Genomic DNA, 18,931 nt, shown 5'->3' with positions numbered 1-18,931 from the left:
GGCTAGCTTGTTTATATGCCAGGGCTCAGGGCGGGACATGATTTATGGCATAGCTTGTGTGTTTAAGGGGGAAGTGATCTTTCGACTGTTGTGTTTGGGAGGAGAGGGTCTCTCTTTCTTATGCTTGTGTCATGGCTCTGTTCAGCTGAAAGGGAGAACTAATCTTCCTTTTTTGTTGCTTACCCCGGGAATTCCATGGGCCAAGGGGTCTGACTGGGGGCCATGGAGTGGGCATTGGAGCTTGCCAGTCAAAACTTGGACATACTATGTGTGATTACCTTTCAGAACATGTTTCCTCATTTATAAAACAGGGATATTACCAGAACCTACCTCAGAGGACTGAGTTATGCAAGATTGTCAAGGTATTGTATTCAGCTGTGTGTGGCACATGACCCTGTGCCATTGGACCTTCGTTGTTTGTAGGTGGGAGCTGGAGAGAAATGGAGGCTATGGAGTACCTGCTGTGGGTCAGGAACTTTATCTGGGTTTTACAAATCTTAATCCCTACAATTTTGGGAGAGGGAACTTACTCCCATTTACACAAGTTAAAACTTAAGGTATGGCAGAACCCAATCTGGAGGACTGTAAAGCCGGGCTGTTTCCCACCATACAGATAGGCAGGTGTGGGGGAGACACTTCCTGGGTGGAGAGCCTGGAGGGAATTCTGTGCCAATGTTGACACTCCCTCCTGTTGTCCTATTGCTGAGGCCCTGTCTCTGCTTTAGCTTTCCTGCCTCACCCCACCCCAGGGGGTGCAAGGAAGGCACCAAGCCACACCCCCTCTTCTCTGTTTTGGATTCTGAAGGCTGGAGGAAAGGGGAGATAAGATGCCAGCCGATCTCCATCCTGTCCTGGAAGTTGTGGCTACAATCTGTTCACACCCATCCCCACCTCCAGTCTGCCCGCTGCAGCCCACAAGAGTTTGCAGAGCTCAGTGGGTACCCTCCCCCCATCTTCAGACAGACACTGAAGGAACAGCATGTAAAAGCCACAGTTCCTATTATTCTTATTTTGTTTCAATTTGTGGGGTGGGTGCAGGGAAGTTCAAAGCAGTCAACAGAGGAGCCAGGGATGGGAGCCTGAAAGCGTGGCTCCAGATTTTCCATCTAGGAGTTTGCTGTGTGTCCAGAGACTGGGGAGTGTCCCCAGGGTTTGGGTGAGCCTGGACCTGAGGCACAGTGGAGGGAGCTATGCCTTCCTCTTTTCTACTTCCTCTCCTTTGCAGTCTGTACATCCTCCCTCCCTTCTTCCCACTCTCAGACCAGGGGGAGGGGATGCTGCCTAGCAATGCCTTTTCTGGGGGTCCAAAATGCAGAGTCAACTGAGAGCCCTTGGGAGAGGGAGTTGTCTGAATGAAAATGGGATCCCTCACCTTTAATCTTCCAGCATGGATAAAGCACAGGCTCTCTCAGTGCAGGCCCTTCATAGAATGGCAGTAGAGGCTCGTGGAAGGAAGCCTCTCTTTCTCTTAGGGGAGTCAGGTTCTGAGGCATTGTGTCCACCTCATGCCAAGGGATATGTGCCCATGTGGATGTGCTAGTACAGGACCTGACAGCCCTGTGAGGGGTAATATCTGTGGAAAGAGGAAGTGGTACCTTCTCCAAGTCATGCTGGGGTGGTACCTTCTTCTCCTCCATGGCCAGGATAGACTGGAGGTCATTCAGCTCTGGCTATATCAAATAGAGGTCTTCCTCTTCCTGAAGGTGACCTGACACCCCTCTACCCTTATCTTCCCCCAAGGGCAGAAGTCCTAAAATATAGTTCTTCCTGTGTGGCCTTGGGCAGGTCACCTAACCTCTCTCTGAGTCTGTTTTGTCCTTCTTGAAGAAAGACTCCTAGTTTGTCCCTGGCTGGACTAGTTGCTGTGAGGCCACAATGACCCACTTGCTGGTGATAGCTTCTGTGAGTTTCAAATACCTTCAAGAACAGTGATAACAAGGGGCAGGGTGGAGCTGGGCATTGTCTTGGGAGATGGCCACCCTGTATTCAGATCTGGCATCAGGCCTCATGATCTGTTTAATGTCCCCTCTAGTTGAAGGTGGGGACAGAAGGGAAGACACACTGCTTAGCACAAGTGGGAGCTGGTTCAGCCCACTCTTGCTCTGGGTTTGCTAAGCACAAAGCCCTGGAGGAGCTGGAGCTGGGAGAATGAAGCAGAGGAGGATGGGGTCCAAGCTTCCACACCCTGCTGCTGGCCAGAGCCTTCCTTTTCTCCTCTTCTCGTACTGCCCCAGGATACTGTGTTCTGCTTTGACCTGCTGCATGACCTTGCAGTTGCCCAGAACAGGCACCTCGCCCCAGCTTTTCTTTTCTAGCTCTGGAAATCCTATCCATCCTTCAAGGAACATCTTCAATGCTGCCTCTTCCCCAAAATCTTCACAGATGTTCTCCTTTCCTTGCCACCCTCCTCCTCCCTCCCTCCCTCCTTTGAATGCCTGTGGCTCCTTAGTTTTTTCTTTCTTACAACACTCATCTCTTTACCAGTTACTTCTCCCTTTCCTACAGTGAGCTATAATCATTTGGGAGATCTTGCCCTGACCACAAGGGACAGTGTCAGGTCCCTTACCACTTTGCAGCTGTGAGCATAGAGCCTAGCACATAACTGGTGCCAAAGAGCTACATCATTGGACGGAAAGATACCAAGGGCACAGAAGTACTCTGTCCTCTTCTCCAGCAGCCTCATTCACTGCCAAGACTTGCATACCTATCCCAGCCCCCAGTATTCCTTCGGCAACCTTGACCTTCAGTGCTGAGCCCCAAACCCATCTATCTGCCCAGTAGCAGAATGACTTCTCTATAGTGCTGTCTCAGGAACTTAGCTATTGTGTAAGCTATACCAGATACCCTTTCCCACTCCACCCCACCCCCATTGATTCTTCCTATAAAATATCTTGTGAATTCACCTTTCTCTGTCCCTCACCACTGCCAGTTTCTTATGCTAAGCTACCTTTGCCTTAGCCTGGACTCCTGCAGTAGCTTCTAAATGGTCATTCTTGCCATCCTTTTTTAATCCATTCTTTTTGGTGGTGCCAGGGATTGAACCCAGGGCCTTGTGCATGCTGGGCAAGCACTTTACCAACCCCACTCTAATACATTCTTCACACAGTATGAATTTCTTCAGGTCTTGCTTCTTTGCTTGTAATCTTTTTATGACTTCTCCTTGCATTTAGGATAAAATCCAAAAGCCTTATTGAAACCTACATAGTCTGGTCTTAGCCCACTTTCCAGCCTGGTCTGATGCCTCTTTTTCCTCTTGAATTTCATCTGCATCCATCCTGTCTTCTGTCAGTTCCTTGAATGAATCATCAACTTCTTTACCTCCAGGACCTTTGCCCAGGCTCTTTTATTGGAACTATACTCCTTCCTGCTCTTTTCCTGATTTCTGAATTTCTAAAATGTCTCTGCTTTGAATTTTTCCTTGACCTTGACACCTTTCTTTCAGAGCACACTATACTTGTGACATAATACTCTCTCTCTCTCTCTCTCTCTCTCTCTCTATATATATATATATATATATATACACACACACATATGTACATATAATGTTTTCATATTACACATTAGTAGATGTTACTCCAGAAGGTCTTCAGGATATCCACTTTATAAAAGACATTAGAAAATACAGTTCATATTGAGTTGCTTTGGTGGAAGCATGTGCTCTGGTGACAGAAACTTGCATCTTTACCCATTATATTCATTCGTAGTGTGATCTTGCAGGACTCACCTACTCTTGCTGAGATTTCAGTTTCTTTTTTTGGTGGTATTGGGGATCGAACCAGTCTCATGCAAGCTAGAAAATGCTCTACCATTAAGCCACATCTCCAACCCAAACTGTTTATTTTTAAAGCCTCTTGCAGTTGCTGTGAGAATTAAGTGACAACATATGTAAAGCACCTGGCTTCTAGAAGAATAACGTTGTGTTTTATGTAAATTCATCTCCTTTTTACAGAGCAGGGTAATAGGATACCCCTCCTCCAGGGGCATCCCCTTTTTCTAAGGACCTACCCAACCAAGGTCCTTCTTTCAAAGAAACAGACATCCTAGGCATCCTGAGGGCTTCCGGGAGGAAGTGGTCAGCTGGAAGACACCAGACCCTCCTTTTATCTCTCCAGGGCTGGACCATTTGGCTGTGAATCCTAGTTCCCTAGCTGGGAGACACCCTGGGCGGGGCTTTGCTCACCGGAAGCACGCAGAGTGGGGAGGAGAACCCCTCTGCTTGTGTTTGTGCCAACAGTACTGCGCTGCCGCGTTGGGTTCCGGCGGGCGGGCGGGCGGGCTGGTGGCCCGAGTCACACATGATGTCACAGACAGTGACACAAGCCGGGTGTCTCATTCAGACACAGTACCCAGGTTGCACAATGTCACAACCGGGACACTAGGCACGCTGCGTTCGTGGCTCTAATGCTTGGCCACAAGCACCACAGCCAAGCACCACGGCCCAGCCCCACCTTCGGCCGTTCTCTGCGTGTCTGGGAGAGCTGGCCCGGCCCGGTCGGGCCGGGCAGGGGACCGGCGGGCGAACCCTGCGGGCGGGCTGGCGATCGGGTGATGTCACGGGCAGCGGTGGGTGGGTCACTCGGAGGTGAGGCGCCGCTAGGCGAGTTCAGCGAGAGTTCAGCCGCATTGCATTAGGCAAATGAGGCCGGGGCTGGGTGGGGGTGTGTGTTAAGGGGAGGACACGGGGACCACCCCACCTCCCCGGCCTCCGCAGCGCCTGCCCGGGGATTGACCAAAGCTGGGTGGGGGAAAGGCTGGGAGCCGGAACTGGGATGGGTGAGACGCCCGCCCCTCTTCCGCCCGCACCCCTCCTTTCCCCGTACCCTGCCTCCGTCTGTACTCGGCGTACTCCTCCTTTGGTTCGTTTTTCTCTTCCTTTCCCTCTTCTTCCCCTTCGAGGATCTCCCCACTCGCTCTTCACTTGTCTCCCTGTGTTTCGTCATCTACAGTCTGACCCGCCCCAAAAGGGTTAAGCCAGGGGCGGTGCCTGATCGGGGCGGGGCAGAGGAGAGGGGGTGGGACCGGAGGGAGGGGGCTGTCGGCCGGGGGCGGGGGCTGGGGGGGCCGCGGCGCACACACGGGAGACCCATCTAGCCTCCCGCGGCCCGTCCTGGCGGAGGCGGGGCCGCTCGGGGGGGTTCCCACCCCCACCCGGAATCCTCGCCCAGGAGAAGCCCGGGAGTCCCGGAGCGTTGGAGGAAGTGCTCGGAGACCCCCCCACCCCGCCTGCTCCTTACCGAACCCGCCTCCCGCCTGCGGACTTCGGGAGCCGTCGGACTCTTCCTCCGACACGGGAGACTTGAGATGGGAGCCCCCTCGAGGTGAAGCCGCCGAGTTCTCTGGCCTCCGCTGAGCGTCCCCTCCCAGGGACCCCAGTCTGCACACGCAACTTCCCGCTTTCCACCTGGGACTGGTGGAGAGACCGGCGGACTTAGACGTTGGCACTTAAGGACAAGGGCGCCCCCGCTGCCCGGCTGCCCGGGTCGCTGCCCGGGTCGCCAGTCGGGGCAAGGGGACGTATTCCTTGTCCCCGGCCTCTGCTCGGATGGCGCGGCCGGCTGAGTGAGGGGGCGGCACGCAGGACTTCCCCACCTGGACCTCTTGTTTTCAAGGGGGAAGATGTACGAGAGTGTGGAAGTGGGGGGGCTTGCCCCCACCCCTAACCCCTTCCTAGTGGTGGATTTTTATAACCAGAATCGGGCCTGTTTGCTCCCGGAGAAGGGGCTCCCCGCCCCGGGTCCCTACTCCACTCCGCTCCGGACTCCGCTTTGGAATGGCTCAAACCACTGTATGTACCGGCCTCAGCTCTGCTATTGTAGGAGGTGTGGGTGGCGGTGGGGCTTCCACTTCTCCCCGGGGATGCAGGCCTGGGCGCGGTAGGGGTCTTGTCCCTCCCCTTCACTTTCCCTTATCTCACTTCCACTTGAGTGCCCTAGCTGGACAATTGTCCCCAGTAACCCTGGGGTGCTGTTTCTGTTATAACCGGGCTGAGGAACTTTGAGGGTTCCTCCTTTCAAGGAAGCGTTCATTCACCTCTCTTGCACTTCTTCCAGGGGACTTGAAGCCCAGCCTCTTGCCCCCAGTTTATATCTTCTTGTTTGGAATCCCATAGCTTACCAGCAGGCTGGAGGGTGGGATAAAGGTGCTCCTGTGAGCTTGTCTGATCCCAGGGGGAGGGGCTATTTCCCCAGATCCCACCCCTGCTAAAGCCTGGGGGAGAGCCCCCTCCCGTGCACATCTGCTGACCCTAGCCCCCACTCTTGTGTCATTAGAGTGGGTATCCGGAGAGTGCTCCGGCTTTGGTGCTTCCAGTGGGGTGTGGCAGAAGGGGCAACTTCACCAGATCCTAATCTACTGTCCTGACCCAACCCTTAGGTAAGGACCAATCTTAGGGAGGGGTATCTGGTTTATCTGGGGGTGTCTTGGCCCCAGACACTGGCTGGCATCGCAAAGGATTCTTTCTCCAGGAATGGAAGGAAGAGGCTGCTCTGTTGGGAATAATCCTCCTTCCTGTAGTCCTAATCTGGGTTGAGTTTGTCTTTGTGGGTCTGGGGCTGTTCTGGAAATGAGAAATATGTTATTCTCTCCTAACCCTACTGGCCACCAAATCCTTTTGTTAGTCCAGGAAATAGGGCCAGGTGTCTTTTGCTGTCCCTAAGAGGGGCACTGATGAGAACCCTGATGTCCTGGCAGTTGAGTACCTTCACCAGTCAGGGTTTAGGCTGGAGAGGGAGGGGTTTGTGTATGCCAGGGTGAACACCTGGGTGTATTCATGCCCATCTGTGAGGTGGGCAAGAACAGGCGCTTGGGGGGTTATTGTTAGGTAACTCAGATTTCTTACCCTATCCATCTGTACTCAGCTCTTCCCAAGAGGTTCTCCCACCTTCTTAGACCTGCTGCCACTCTCTTGCCTGCCAGGGAGGAATGGAGGGGGTCTCTGGGGATCTGGAAGATTAGAAAGATTAAATGGCAAAGGACTTACCCACCCTCCCGTAGCCCCTCTTGCTTCAGGAAGAGACCTGAGGTGGACAGATAGCCCACCTCTGCCCTCTCAGAGACTCCTCTACACCAGTCTTTCCTATTGTCCTGCCCCCTGACCTTTGCCTTTGGGGCTGAATCAGCTGTGAGGCTGCAGACCAGAAGGGAGGGGTGAGTGATAACCACTGGCTTTGGAAAAAGAGGGAGGTGAAAGAGGTGACATTAGAACCCTTTCCATTATCCCAGCAGTGGAGGAAAAAGTTCCCTCTTTACATGCACACCCTCCACAGGGATAACTGGGGCAGGGCTGCCAGGCCCACCCCTTTCGCTGCCTTCTCTAGAGCACTGGGGATCTGGGAATCTGAGCCCTTGGGCTTCAGCCCCTGTCTCTTCCTTAGCCCATGGGGACAGCTCAGCTCTTCCTGGCCCAGAACTAGAAGGGAGGAGGTTTGCAGAGTCCTACATGTGGCCAGTTTGGTGAGCCTGCTTCCCCCAACCACTGGATATGAGGAAGTGGACGCCTGCTTCATACTCAGGCTGGAGTGGGTTTGAGCTAGAGGCCTGGGTTCCAGTTCCCCTAGTCAGTGTGGGGTGTGTATAGGGGGGCAGCCATGGAGTATGAGTTTGCTCTGAGGCATGCAGGAAGAACCTGTGGTGGTGGCCACTAGACCCTGTCTAGATTACATAGGACCAATGTCACTCCTTGGTATGGTAAGGCTCTCTGGGGACTGGAGTCATTTTCCAGCCCCCTCATGGAGAATTCTCCACTCACCCCTTGCCTCCACCAAGGGTGGAAAAGAGCAGGTTTGTGTGGGAGGAGACCTACTGGATCCTGCAGGGACCTGGAGACCTTGCCTCCCTCTCCGCAGCCCCCATTTCTGTGCCCTAGACAAGGGGTGCATAGGATGTGGCGCCCCATCTGTCCCCCACCAATCTCCGCAGCTCACGCCTCCGCCCGCTCCCAGACGTCCAAGAATGTGAAGCACGTGGATGCCCGTAGTGGGGGAGGGGAGAGATGCTTATCGAGCGGCCCGCTGGGCTCAGGGCTTTCTTTCCCTGGTTGGCTGGCTGTGCTACACCCAGAGCCACCCCCACCCTCTTCCCCGGTGTAGGCAGGGCAGTTGAGAGAGGGTCCTTCGCCCCCTCCCCAATTCTCCCCAGGGTTTGTGGAAGGGAGCTGTGGAGGAGAGGGCGCCAGCTGGATTGGGAGGGGAGCCGCTGGCCAGGGGCCCGGCTGATTTCCTGCTGATCTCCTCCAGGAAACCGGCCCCTTGCGCGAGCCTGCGAAAGGCTCTGGGGCGGCTCAGGGGCGTGGGGACTCCGAGTGCTCTGCGCGCCCGCCCAGGAGGGGGAACTGGGGAGGGGCACCCTGGCAGCAGTGGCGGGAGGGGACGCCGGCCAGTTCCAGCCCTCTACTGGGCGCTGGAACTTTGAGCTGAGAAGGTGTGGTCCTTCTTCTGCTTTAGTCCTGATTCAGGAAGAGGAGAGATTTGTGGGCTGGGGCCTCTCAGGAGGGAGGCCTGCAGGGAGGGGCCAGGGTAGTCCCTCCTGGGTGGTATCTTTCCCCCTCCCTCTAGTGTGCAGAATTATAGCTGTGCTCTAATTCGTGCAGAAGCAGAGGGAGCTTGGAGTCCCCACACCTCCGCCTTGTCCCTCCTGCCTTGCTGGTTGGAAGCCTGGGGAGGTGGGGACTGTGCCCCAGGCTCTGGGTTCAAAGGGCAGAGCAGGAAACCTTGAGCTGCGTTATCTGAGTGACAGGTGGGGATATGTTGGCGTGGGGGTATAGCTAGACTGTATTGCAGCCTAAAAGGTAGCCAATCAAGCTGCTGTGGGATGGCTGAAAGGGGCTTCACCCAGCCCAAACTGTAGCCCCAGCCCTGGGTAAATTGTAAAAAGCACATTTTTTTCAGTTCTATAAACAACCCCTGGACTTTGCCTTAGCTCCAAATTTCTATGAGCCTTTGCCCCTCTGGTGTGTCCCTGACTGGCTACTCTTCATCCTGGTATCCTGTGCCTTCCTCTGCTCCCCCTTCCTATCTGTACCCCAGAGCTCCCTCAGTTCTCTCCTCCTCCAGTCTGGTTCATTTTAGAGGGCGGGCTTAGGGCAAAGGATGGGTTAGAAGGGGAGGGGGGGTCAAAGCTTTCTTCCCCTGCCTGTTGGAATGCTGACCAGGATTCTAGGCCACAGCCCCCCCACCTCCTTGTCCTTGATGCCCCCCCCCCCCCAGTCCGGATTGTCTATTGTTACTGCTTTTTACATCTTGGAAAAAGTTAGCACAACAAAGGGCTCCTTTGTTGCTCACCCCTCTGCCTCCTGGCCTCACTCAGGCCCCCCAACCCCCCCTCCCCCCCAGCAGCTGTTCGTTGGCCTCCCTGCCTGTCTGATTTGCTTGTCTGGCTTGGGGAGAATGAGATGGGGGGAAAAACAGGCCAGGACAGTTTGGTGTTGGGGTGAAGAGCAGAAGGCTGGGGGTGTAGGCATAGGTACTCCCTTCACTGCAGGTTGCTCTCTGGGCAGGAAAGAGAACATGGGCTACAGCAGTACTGGTCAGCTGGGCTGACCAGCAAAGTGGTGCCCAGGCCTTACTAAGAGCCAGGAAAGCCTGCCAAGGTTGTTGGCCTGGTTCCCTGTCATCAACTGCCTGGCATCCCCTGGTATGTTTGCAGGTAAGGGGGGAGGGTGCTGCAGCCCCCACACGTCCTTTCTCTGTTCCTGGACTTTGGGGCCATAGGACTCATGTCTGTAAGGTACTTGGACCAGGAGCTGGGGGTATTTTAAATGCCAGTTTCTTATATGCTAGAGTGTAGAGTGGAGCTTGATTGGGGTGTGTGCACAAACATGTCCCTAGGGAAGCATCCTTACTCATCTTTGGCCCCAAAGAAGTGGATGTGGCAGGCCTCAGGAGGACGCTGGATGGCCCCTTGGGGATCGAGGATTACCTGTGTTGTAGTTCTTATCCAGCACACTACACCCCCAGTTGCCCAGGCTCTAGACATAGACATCCCCCACCCAGGCCAATCCTGTTTGGCCTGGGGTGATGGGCATGGAGCCAGGCACTAGGGAGATTTGGCCAGTGGGGGCTGCCCATGCTGGCTGGGTCACCCCTCCTGGCTGCCCTCTTGGAGCCGAATAACAGAAGGAGAGGGGGTAGTAACCCGGACATAGTATTGAGGCCAGACAGACAGAGCATTGATGGGAACAGACCCCCTTTGTCATGATGCTTCCCCCCAGACATCGGGCACCCAGAGTGATGGGTTCCTGGGGCCATAGGGACTCTTTTCCTGTCTTCAAGGGATCTCCCTAAATATCTCTAAGAGGCCTAGCTTGCTCTACCCCAATATTTGTGATTCTTCTTTGCACACCCTGCCAGGGGATTGTTTGGGTGGAGGAGGGGCTGTGGTTGCTGGCAGAAGGGGTGGAGGGGGGAGCGGAAGCTGAGGGGGCTGAGGGAGTGGCCGGCTTTGAATATCCTGTTGACCCCAGTTTCCTCTGCCCCCAGCTTATGTCCTCTTCTCTCCCTCCCTCATCAGGCCTTAACTCCTTCCTACCTCTGGGGAAACCAAGCCAAGATGCCTGGAGGCCCCAGCTTTGGAACTGGGCTGACTCCTGCTCCCCACCCCACAAACACAGCCATACACACACACACACACACACACACACACATCTGATGATTTATAATGTTGATCTTTCTGGTGTCAAAGGTGGGGTCCTGGAAAAGTAGTCAGGAGTGATGGGGGAAATAGAGGTGTCATGGCAGCCTCCTTCCTCAGGGGAAGGCTGAGAGTGCCAGCTTTCCTGAGACTGTCCCTGCCCCAGGCTCTGAATCCTGCTGCAATGGTGAGCATAGGCTCCTGGATGGGACCAGGAGGCAGGGTGGGGCAAGGTCTCTAACTGCTCTCTTCTCTTTTCTAGCCATTGAGACCCAGAGCAGCAGTTCCGAAGAGATAGTGCCCAGCCCTCCCTCGCCACCCCCTCTGCCTCGCATCTACAAGCCTTGCTTTGTCTGTCAAGACAAATCCTCAGGCTACCACTATGGGGTCAGCGCCTGTGAGGGCTGCAAGGTGAGTTGAGGAGTCATGGGGAAGGGCAGTCTTGATTAGATAAATGGGATGTCTCCAAATATGTTGCTCTTGAGACTTGGTAGCAGCAGTGGAGGCGTAGGGAACACCTGCAGTAGACCCTCCTCCTTGATGCCAGGGCTCCCCGAAACCAGTGGTGCCCTCCTGCCTAAGCTGCTTTCCCCATCTCCATCCTCCTGCTGGCAGGGCAAACATTGCTCTGCCACCGCTGCCCAGGTTGCCATGGTGAGCTGGCTGCCGACAGGCTCTTGGCTGGGGACCTAGGAGGCCTGCCCCCAGCGGCCCTGTCTGAACCTCACCATGGCAGCCGGGCAGAAGGCATTTGGGAGCAGGCACCCTGCCTTGGCCTCCCCTTCAGGCACCCAGTCTGTGGTGTGGGCTTCTCATGTCTGGCTGGCCCCACCCATACCTTAGACTGCAGGTTAGATGTAGCTGTACCTTTCCAGCAGCTCCTCTCCCTGTGAGTCCCTAGGTTCTTCTTCCAGAAGTAGGGCTTACAAACTGCACAGCTTCGGGGCTGTGTTTGACTCTGGGTTACAGCCTAGAGTAGCTGTCCCCAGGTGTGAGACTCAGGTCAACAGCAAAGCCAGGCCTCAGACTGTGTGTGTCTTCTTGTCCTGTCTGATTGTTCCTGGCTTCTTCCTACCTAGTCTGACTGACTCTCTATCTGGGTGAACATGTGTATTGGTCTGGTTAGTGAACCTGTCTCGCTGCCTTCTCCCAAGTCTGTGTGATTATGAGTGTGTGCTTCTCTTCTCATCTTCTTGGCTTCTTCCTTCTTCTCATCTCTTTCTGTGTTCTGAGTGCTGGGCTGTGGGTTCCAAATCTCTGCCTCTTTCCCATCCAGGCCCATGTGTTCCTATTCCTGACTCATCAGCAGCCTTGAGGTCCTGTCCCCTCAAGGGAGGAGTCGTTTATGTGGGTATAGGTTGGGAGAAGACTCCTGCCCATGCTGCAGGATTGAGGCGGGTCCTGGGATTCTCCTGAGGAGTCTCCTTCTCCTAGGTGAATCATCTACCCACCTTTTCTGGCCTGCTCAAGGCTCAATGGGCAAAGGCTTGGGGGCAGCAGCTGCTGGCAGTCTTCCCCAAACTGAGACTCCATGCTGGGCACTGCTCCCACTGAGGGTGCGGATGACCTGACTCCCTGCCCTCCATACCCAGGGCTTCTTCCGCCGCAGTATCCAGAAGAACATGGTGTACACGTGTCACCGGGACAAGAACTGCATCATCAACAAGGTGACCCGGAACCGCTGCCAGTACTGCCGGCTGCAGAAGTGCTTCGAAGTGGGCATGTCCAAGGAGTGTGAGTGCCACAGGGCTAGGGGCCAAGCCCCACCCCAGGTGGGGCCAAGGTGCTGTTGAAGGCCAGTGGAGCAGGGCCGTGTGGATGTGTGTGCACATGCGTAGACATGCATGCTATGGCATGCAGGCTCGTGGTTAAGAATGGTTTGTGTATAGCTGCAAGGGTCTGTTTGTGGTGCCAGCTGGCTGTGTGTCCAAGTGTGGGTCAGTGCTCAAGCCCAGTGTGCATATAACTATTCCATTTGCATGTCCGACTGTGGTATTTGTACATTCGTGCATGTGTATCTGCTCCCAGGATAGCTTTCTCCCAGGCCCTGCTTGGTGTTAGGGTGGGGCTCAGAGGCATACCTGATTATGCATTTTTGGGAGGGGCCCGAACTCTGGGAGGTGCTAGGTTGGTATTTCTGTATAGAGTGGGAGCTGGTACAAGGATCAGAAGCCATTGTCTAGGGAAGCCTGGGACCTGGAGTTGGAAGAGAATTAGAGCTTCTCAGATCCCAAAGGAACAGGGGTTTCCAGTTTGGGCTCAGCTGAGGCCCAAAGGAGGGAGGGAGGGGAAGGCTGGACAGGGAGACCCTCTTGTGTTGAATCATGGATGTTGCCGTGGTGACCGGTGATTGATGATGTCAGAGATAAATGACGCTGACAGACGCCTCCTTGTCTGCGTGGCCGTTGCTATGGAGCCTGAGCCTTGGGGGATGGAGTGGGGGAGGGGGCCGCAGGACCCCCTAGCCCTTTGTGGGGAGGGTAGTGAGGAGGGAAGTGGAGTGGGGGTTAAGGGATGAGGTGGTTCTGACTGATGCACCAGGAGCCCTAGACAGGAACAGAGGGGACCTGGAGTATCCTGCCATCTCCTGCCTCAGGAGGCTGGGCGTGCTTGGTTTTGAGCTCAGGAAGTGGTACTCCCTGCTGTAGAGTGGGTGACAACTTGGGACCTGCAAGCCTGAGACCATCGCAGAAGGGCTGTCACCTCCTCCTCCCTCTGGCCACCTTCCGCTCTTTTCACTTTTTCACTGCTGAAGGACCAGTATGGGGACCCCCTCTCCCTCCCACTGACAGCTCCCCGTCGCTCCCTCCTTCCCCTCTCCCGGCTGCTCTGTGCCCCGGAGCTGAGCAGCTGCCATTTCAATAGAATTAAAGCTTCCGAATGATAAACGTCTTGTCACAGCTGCAATTTTCTCTTCCCAAATTATCCCCCCACTCTCCCTCTCCCTCTCCCTCCTCTCCCCTGCACTTTATTGAATTTGCAGAATCGACATGAGTGATCTCCAAATTATGCCAGCTCCCCCCACTGCTGCCCCCTTCCTGGGCCCCCACCCCCACCCTCCCTTCCTCCCTCGTCAGCAGCCACCACCACCGGTCCTGTGAGTGATTGTGTGTCTGGGATAATCGGCTGGTAACGACCCCATCGCTTCTTTAAAGCCGAGTGGTGTGTGCGGCTCAGCGCCCCCCGGTGATTTGTCAGTTCCCCAGCTAATGGACCGAGAGATTCACCCGCCTAGCCCCCCACTCAGAGGCTGGGGAGCCCTAGTACTCCCCACCTGCTCAAGGAGCTACTCTGAGCCTCTTAGTACTAGGGATCTCCAGGGAGACTGCCGGGAGGCTGGGTGCCGAGGAAGGTCCTTCTTAGGGGGACGCCGGCAAGCAAGGTACAGAGGAGGAAGATGTGTCCTGCGGGTCCCAGTCCTGCTCTCACTCCTGAGTGTAGGCTGAAGGGGGTGCTTGGAAGGACAGCGTGTCACTGGCTGGCTGTGGGGCATGTGTGGAGATGGGTGGAGGCATAGCTGTGGTCATGGGGCAAGATAAGGGCTAGAGCATAGGGGATGCCTTTCCTGTCCGAGTGTGCATCGCGTGTCTGTGTGTTCGTGACAGCCAGGGTGACCTCAGCAGCTCTGTATGGTGGGAAGTGCTAGACCTGTGGTGGCTGCTGCAACAGCTCTCTAAGCTGCCCCTTGCCCTCCACAGCTGTGAGGAACGACCGAAACAAGAAGAAGAAGGAGGCGCCCAAGCCCGAGTGCTCCGAGAGCTACACCTTGACGCCGGAGGTCGGGGAGCTCATTGAGAAGGTGCGCAAAGCGCACCAGGAAACCTTCCCTGCCCTCTGCCAGCTGGGCAAATATACTACGGTACGTGCCCCCTGGAGTTGGGGGTGGGGAGCGCGCTGCAGGATGTCTCTTCTGGTATGCTTTCCCCCTCACGCCTGGCAGGGAGCCTGGCCGGATCTCCTTATCTCCCTTCTCCCCTCTGCTGCCACTGCCTCCAAGGAGCTCTCAGGAAGTGGAGGCTGGCTGGAGGGCAGGTCTGTGGGAGCCAGGCTGAGCATGGGTGCCACTAAAGAGGCCCTTACTCTCCTCCCTCTCCCAGAACAACAGCTCAGAACAGCGTGTGTCTCTGGACATTGACCTCTGGGACAAGTTCAGTGAACTCTCCACCAAGTGCATCATTAAGACTGTGGAGTTCGCCAAGCAGCTGCCTGGTTTTACCACCCTCACCATTGCCGACCAGATCACCCTCCTCAAGGCTGCCTGCCTGGACATCCTGGTGAGGGTCTGCCCCCCACTGTCCTGGGCACTGCCCTGTTCTTGGGGGATGTCCTCTCAGCTAAATAGTTGCTCTTCTGAATGTCCATATTGAATTGACCTGTCCAAATGCCCACCACCCAAATATCCACCTTTCCTCCCCCATGTGTCCACCCGCCCACTCATTTGCCTGTGCATCTGTCCGTACAGCCACTCAGCAGCTAGTGTGTATGCATTCACCCAGTCACCTTGTTCATAGTAAGATTCACCTACACCCATCTGGCCAATCCTTGAGCTGTGTCGGGAGCCCGAGGTGGACACACCACTGTACCCTCTCTTGAGAACCTCCCAGTGGAGGAGGCCACAATGAGTAAACAGAGGATACAAAATTGCTAAGTGCTGCCCAGAGGGAAGGGGAGGCTGTGTCCTCCCCATCAGAGAGGGTTGTGACTCCCTGGCCACCAGGGAAGATGTCTGAAAGGAGTGCCCTCTAGAAGTTGATAGAAGGGACAGGTGAGAGGGCGTCCCCTTCCCAGGAGCAAAGATTCAGGGGACCGCAAGGCACTTGAGGCTGACAGGGTGGACTGAGCTGTGGTCAGAATGCAGGAGGTGGTAGTGGGAACTGCCCAAACCGAGGCTGGGAAGAGGACTCTTCTTCCTGTCATCCCTGACAAGGGCTCAGTCCACCTGTTCCCTTTCAGACACGTCCAGGGTGAGACACCTGGGATTTGGTGAGGCTAGTGGGTGGTAGGCAGAGAGCGTGCTGTCCATGCTCAGCCACCCATCTCCATGCCCAGATGTGGAAGGCACCATCAGGGTGCACCTGGTTCAAGTCAGGACACCTCGACTGAGCTTTGTCCTGTGAACTGTGGACACAGATCTTCCTAGTTCCTTGTCTCCTGGAAATTTGTGTCCCTCTGATTCTCTGTGGAGGCAAGATGACCTAGATCTGCACTGCCCAATACAGTAGCCACTTGCTCTGTGTGGCTATTTAAATTTAAATTAATTACAATTAGACTCAGGCCAGTTCCTCAGTTGCATTACTCACATCTCAATACTCAGTAGCCGCATAGGTCTGGTGGCTACTGTGCAGGATGGTGCAGAGAGAAGCTTTCCATCATTGTAGAAAAATTCTGTCAGACAGCACTGCTCTGGCTGCCTGCCAGGTGGTCCTCTGGGAAATGCTGGTTCTGTGTGCCAGGGGTAGATGGAGCTTGAGTCCCTGAACTTGTGCCTCTCTGCACCCAGATCCTACGGATCTGCACGCGGTACACGCCCGAACAGGACACAATGACCTTCTCGGACGGGCTGACCCTGAACCGGACCCAGATGCACAACGCTGGCTTCGGCCCCCTCACTGACCTGGTCTTTGCCTTCGCCAACCAGCTGCTGCCCCTGGAGATGGATGATGCTGAGACTGGGCTGCTCAGTGCCATCTGCCTCATCTGTGGAGGTGGGCAGGGGCCCGGGTGTGGGGGCCAGGTCCAGGGTGGGAGTGCAGGCCTTGGAGCCTTTGCAGAAAACTCAGACATCATCTGCCATGTCCCTCTGAGAGAGGGACACTGAGGCCTTGAGGGGCAGCAAGACAGCAGTGTCAAGGGCCTGAACCCTGAAGCCCTATTTCTTCTAGGGAGTTCAAGAATGAGGACTGGAGGGTCAGTCTGCCCAGGTTCAAGTCCTGGGCAGCTGTGTGACCTTGAGCAGGTTACTGATTTTTTAATGTTTATTTTTAAATTTTAACTTTTGGTTGTTGAGCTTTTCCGAGCCTGCTTCAGAGCCTCTGTTTCTGTCAAATGGGGTCAATAACAGTCTACCTCATGAAGTCGAGGTGGGGTTAACGAGGTTTTCAATAAGGCAGAGCATGCCTGCAGTAAGACCCGGTTCATGTTGGTTGCTGTCACCAACGCCTGGTGGGATTGGGAGCCTGCTGGGAATCCTCCCTCTGCTTGACAGTGGTGCCGCCTGTTTAGGGGTCCCAGACCCACAAAAGGGGCTGGTAGGGAGGGCTTTGGTAACTCTGGTCCTAACTCCTCTTTGCTTACATTTAAGGGCCTCTGTTCCCACTGGGCGCTCAGAGACCCCCTGTCTTGTGGGGAGGTCTGAGGTACCCTCTGGGCTGCCCTAACTGTGGCCTGTTCAGACATGCCCTCCAGTGGCTGATACTGGGAATGCAGTTGTGTGCTAGTTGAGGGCATCTGCTCAGGGGACAGTTCTGTGCTTCTCAGACCGGCAGGACCTGGAGCAGCCTGACAGGGTAGACATGCTGCAGGAACCACTGCTTGAGGCGCTGAAGGTCTATGTGCGGAAACGGAGGCCCAGCCGTCCCCACATGTTCCCCAAGATGCTGATGAAGATCACAGACCTGCGAAGCATCAGCGCCAAAGGTGAGGCTCCCTGACCTAGAAGGGTGTGGCCCCTCCACCTAGCCTGGGACCTACTGTTCATGCCCAGGGTCTGGCCCCCAACAGCTTAGCTGGCAACAGCTCACCCTGCCCAGACAGTGTGCTGCTCACCTGGATCCACCTGTCCCTGTCTAAGCTACAGTTCCCCGAAAGCTCTCTGGCCAGATACCTTTGCATGGTAGTTCAGGGCACGGCTCTGGAACCAGATCCCTGGGTGTTGTCCATGAGCCAGAAACTAGCAGCTCTGGACCTCAGTTTCCCATCTGAGGAGTGGGGATGGTGATAGTGTCTGGAGGTGGGAGTGGGATAATCAGGAGGCCCAATGTCAAACCCAGGTAGGCAGTCTGACCCAGGAGCCCAAACTTGGTACCACTTTGCCCCATTGCCACAAGCCCCTGGACATGACGTGGGGTCTAGGAGAGCTGGTACATGTCAAATAACTAAGTCCCAAGTACAGTGTGTGGTGGGTGCCTACATTCCTGTATTGTCCTCCCGCCTCCCATGGCCCTCCCTCCTGAAGCCCTGCTTGTTGGCCAGGGTGGGGCATATTGACCTCCACCTTCCTTTCCTGCAGGGGCTGAGCGAGTGATCACGCTGAAGATGGAGATCCCAGGCTCCATGCCACCTCTCATCCAGGAAATGCTGGAGAATTCGGAGGGCTTGGACACTCTGAGCGGACAGCCGGGGGGCGGGGGACGGGATGGGGGTGGCTTGGCGCCCCCGCCAGGCAGCTGTAGCCCCAGCCTCAGCCCCAGCTCCAACAGAAGCAGCCCAGCCACCCACTCGCCGTGACCACTGCGCCACTTGGACACAGCCCTGGCCCATGCCCCGGCTTTCTCTGCCTCCTACCAACCACGCAACCCTGCCAGCCCTGCCCCCACCGGCCTCCCAGACAGAACTGGGGACCTTCCCAGGGGACAGGAGGGAGGAGGCAGCAACTCTCTGGACAAAGGCTTGGGCCCGCGATGGACTGCCCTCTCTGCAGCCTGGGCTGACGTCGGGGGCCAGGCAGTGAGCCAAGTGAGGACCTGGGCCTGGACCTTGCGTTTGTCAAGACAGCCCTGCCCGCCTCGCCACATCTTCATCACCAGCAACGCCGGGACCTGGCTCCCCATCCTCCAAACTCAAGCCATTGCTCCCCGGTTGGGGAACCTCCCCCTGCCTCGGTTGGTGACAAAGGGGTGGCTGGGGTGGGGGGTTCCCCCTGTATATACCCTGCCATACCAACACCCAGGTATTAATTCTCGCTGGTTTTGTTTTTAATTTTTTTGTTTTGATTTTTTTAATAAGAATTTTCATTTTAAGCACATTTATACTGAAGGAATTTGTGCTGTGTATTGGGGGGAGCTGGATCCAGAGCTGGAGGTGGGTGGGTCCTGGGGGAGGGAAGTGGCTCAGAAGGGCTCCCGCTCTCCCTCTGCGTCCCTGTCCCTCCAGCCCTCCTCCTCAGCCTTCTCCTCTTCAGTTTTCTCTTTAATACTGTGAAGTACTAACTTTCCGTGGCCTGTCTTCCCCTCTGACTGGGGGAGCAGCCAGCCCCTTCCTCCCTCTTCCTAACCACTGGGTGTGGACAGTTTCGGGTAACCCTTGGAAGGAGGGGTCCTGGCCTTTGGCATCTGCCTCCACTCAATGACAAGTGGGGTAGGGGGAA

General features: G+C 55.6%; 1 protein-coding gene across 4 annotated transcripts in view; it reads left to right on the top strand.

The window, feature by feature from the left end:
* Window positions 1-18,589, top strand: part of Rara (retinoic acid receptor alpha) — a 34,089-nt gene extending 15,500 nt beyond the window's left edge. For 2 of the 4 annotated variants that reach the window (XM_027922526.3, XM_027922527.2), the window contains exons 3-9: window positions 10,889-11,037; window positions 12,219-12,360; window positions 14,325-14,485; window positions 14,724-14,900; window positions 16,127-16,331; window positions 17,104-17,262; window positions 17,855-18,589. In XM_027922526.3, the coding sequence (XP_027778327.1) occupies window positions 10,889-11,037; window positions 12,219-12,360; window positions 14,325-14,485; window positions 14,724-14,900; window positions 16,127-16,331; window positions 17,104-17,262; window positions 17,855-18,072 (1,211 nt within the window). In that variant the 3' untranslated portion in view covers window positions 18,073-18,589. Of the gene's footprint in view, window positions 1-5,081; window positions 5,786-6,269; window positions 6,373-10,888; window positions 11,038-12,218; window positions 12,361-14,324; window positions 14,486-14,723; window positions 14,901-16,126; window positions 16,332-17,103; window positions 17,263-17,854 lie in introns of those variants that run through there. The other 2 variants (XM_027922529.3, XM_027922528.2) reach the window with 2 other exon arrangements.
* Window positions 18,590-18,931: the final 342 nt, after the last annotated feature.

This window comes from Marmota flaviventris, chromosome 17 (assembly GCF_047511675.1).
Source record: "Marmota flaviventris isolate mMarFla1 chromosome 17, mMarFla1.hap1, whole genome shotgun sequence".
Taxonomy (NCBI): domain Eukaryota; kingdom Metazoa; phylum Chordata; class Mammalia; order Rodentia; family Sciuridae; genus Marmota; species Marmota flaviventris.
This window is presented reverse-complemented; position numbering and strand designations above follow the sequence as displayed.